Source organism: Penaeus vannamei, chromosome 14 (genome assembly GCF_042767895.1).
Source record: "Penaeus vannamei isolate JL-2024 chromosome 14, ASM4276789v1, whole genome shotgun sequence".
NCBI lineage: Eukaryota > Metazoa > Arthropoda > Malacostraca > Decapoda > Penaeidae > Penaeus > Penaeus vannamei.
The window spans coordinates 32,127,988-32,128,394 of NC_091562.1; the positions used below are offsets into that span (position 1 = coordinate 32,127,988).

The window sequence follows — 407 nt, forward strand, 5'->3', positions numbered from 1 at the left end:
TGTAACCCCCAAATCCGGCTCAAAGACCTTTTACAGAGGGCATCAAGACGAGACTCCAAGGCTCTTGTAAACACGCAACTTGCACAAGCAGACCGCCACTGTCATGGTTCGGGGTGTCATCCGAACCTGCGAGGAGGTCACACGGTCGGCTGGGATCATAATGCGTGTCCTTAACTGTGCTGTCAGCATCCGAAGCCGTGCACGGGGACGACCTGGGCTGAGAGAGGTCGCGTAAGACCAACGAAGGGCCATGTTCACCACTACACTCTCTTTCCTTCCCTCCTCTGCACCACTATCCCTCTCCTCCTCTGTCTCTATTTTCTCCCCATCTCATCTCCCCCCCCCCCTCTCTCTCTCTCCTTCCCACCCATCTACCACTTTTCCCCTTCTCTCTCTCTCTCTCTCAC

At 55.5% G+C, this 407-nt stretch overlaps 1 protein-coding gene across 1 annotated transcript in view; it reads right to left on the reverse strand.

The window, feature by feature from the left end:
- LOC138863977 (aspartic and glutamic acid-rich protein-like) overlaps position 1 on the reverse strand; it is a 17,859-nt gene extending 17,858 nt beyond the window's left edge. Inside the window, exon 1 of the mRNA XM_070129503.1 lies at position 1. This exon is cut by the window's left edge and continues 49 nt beyond it. Within this exon, the coding sequence (XP_069985604.1) occupies position 1 (1 nt within the window).
- Positions 2 to 407: the final 406 nt, after the last annotated feature.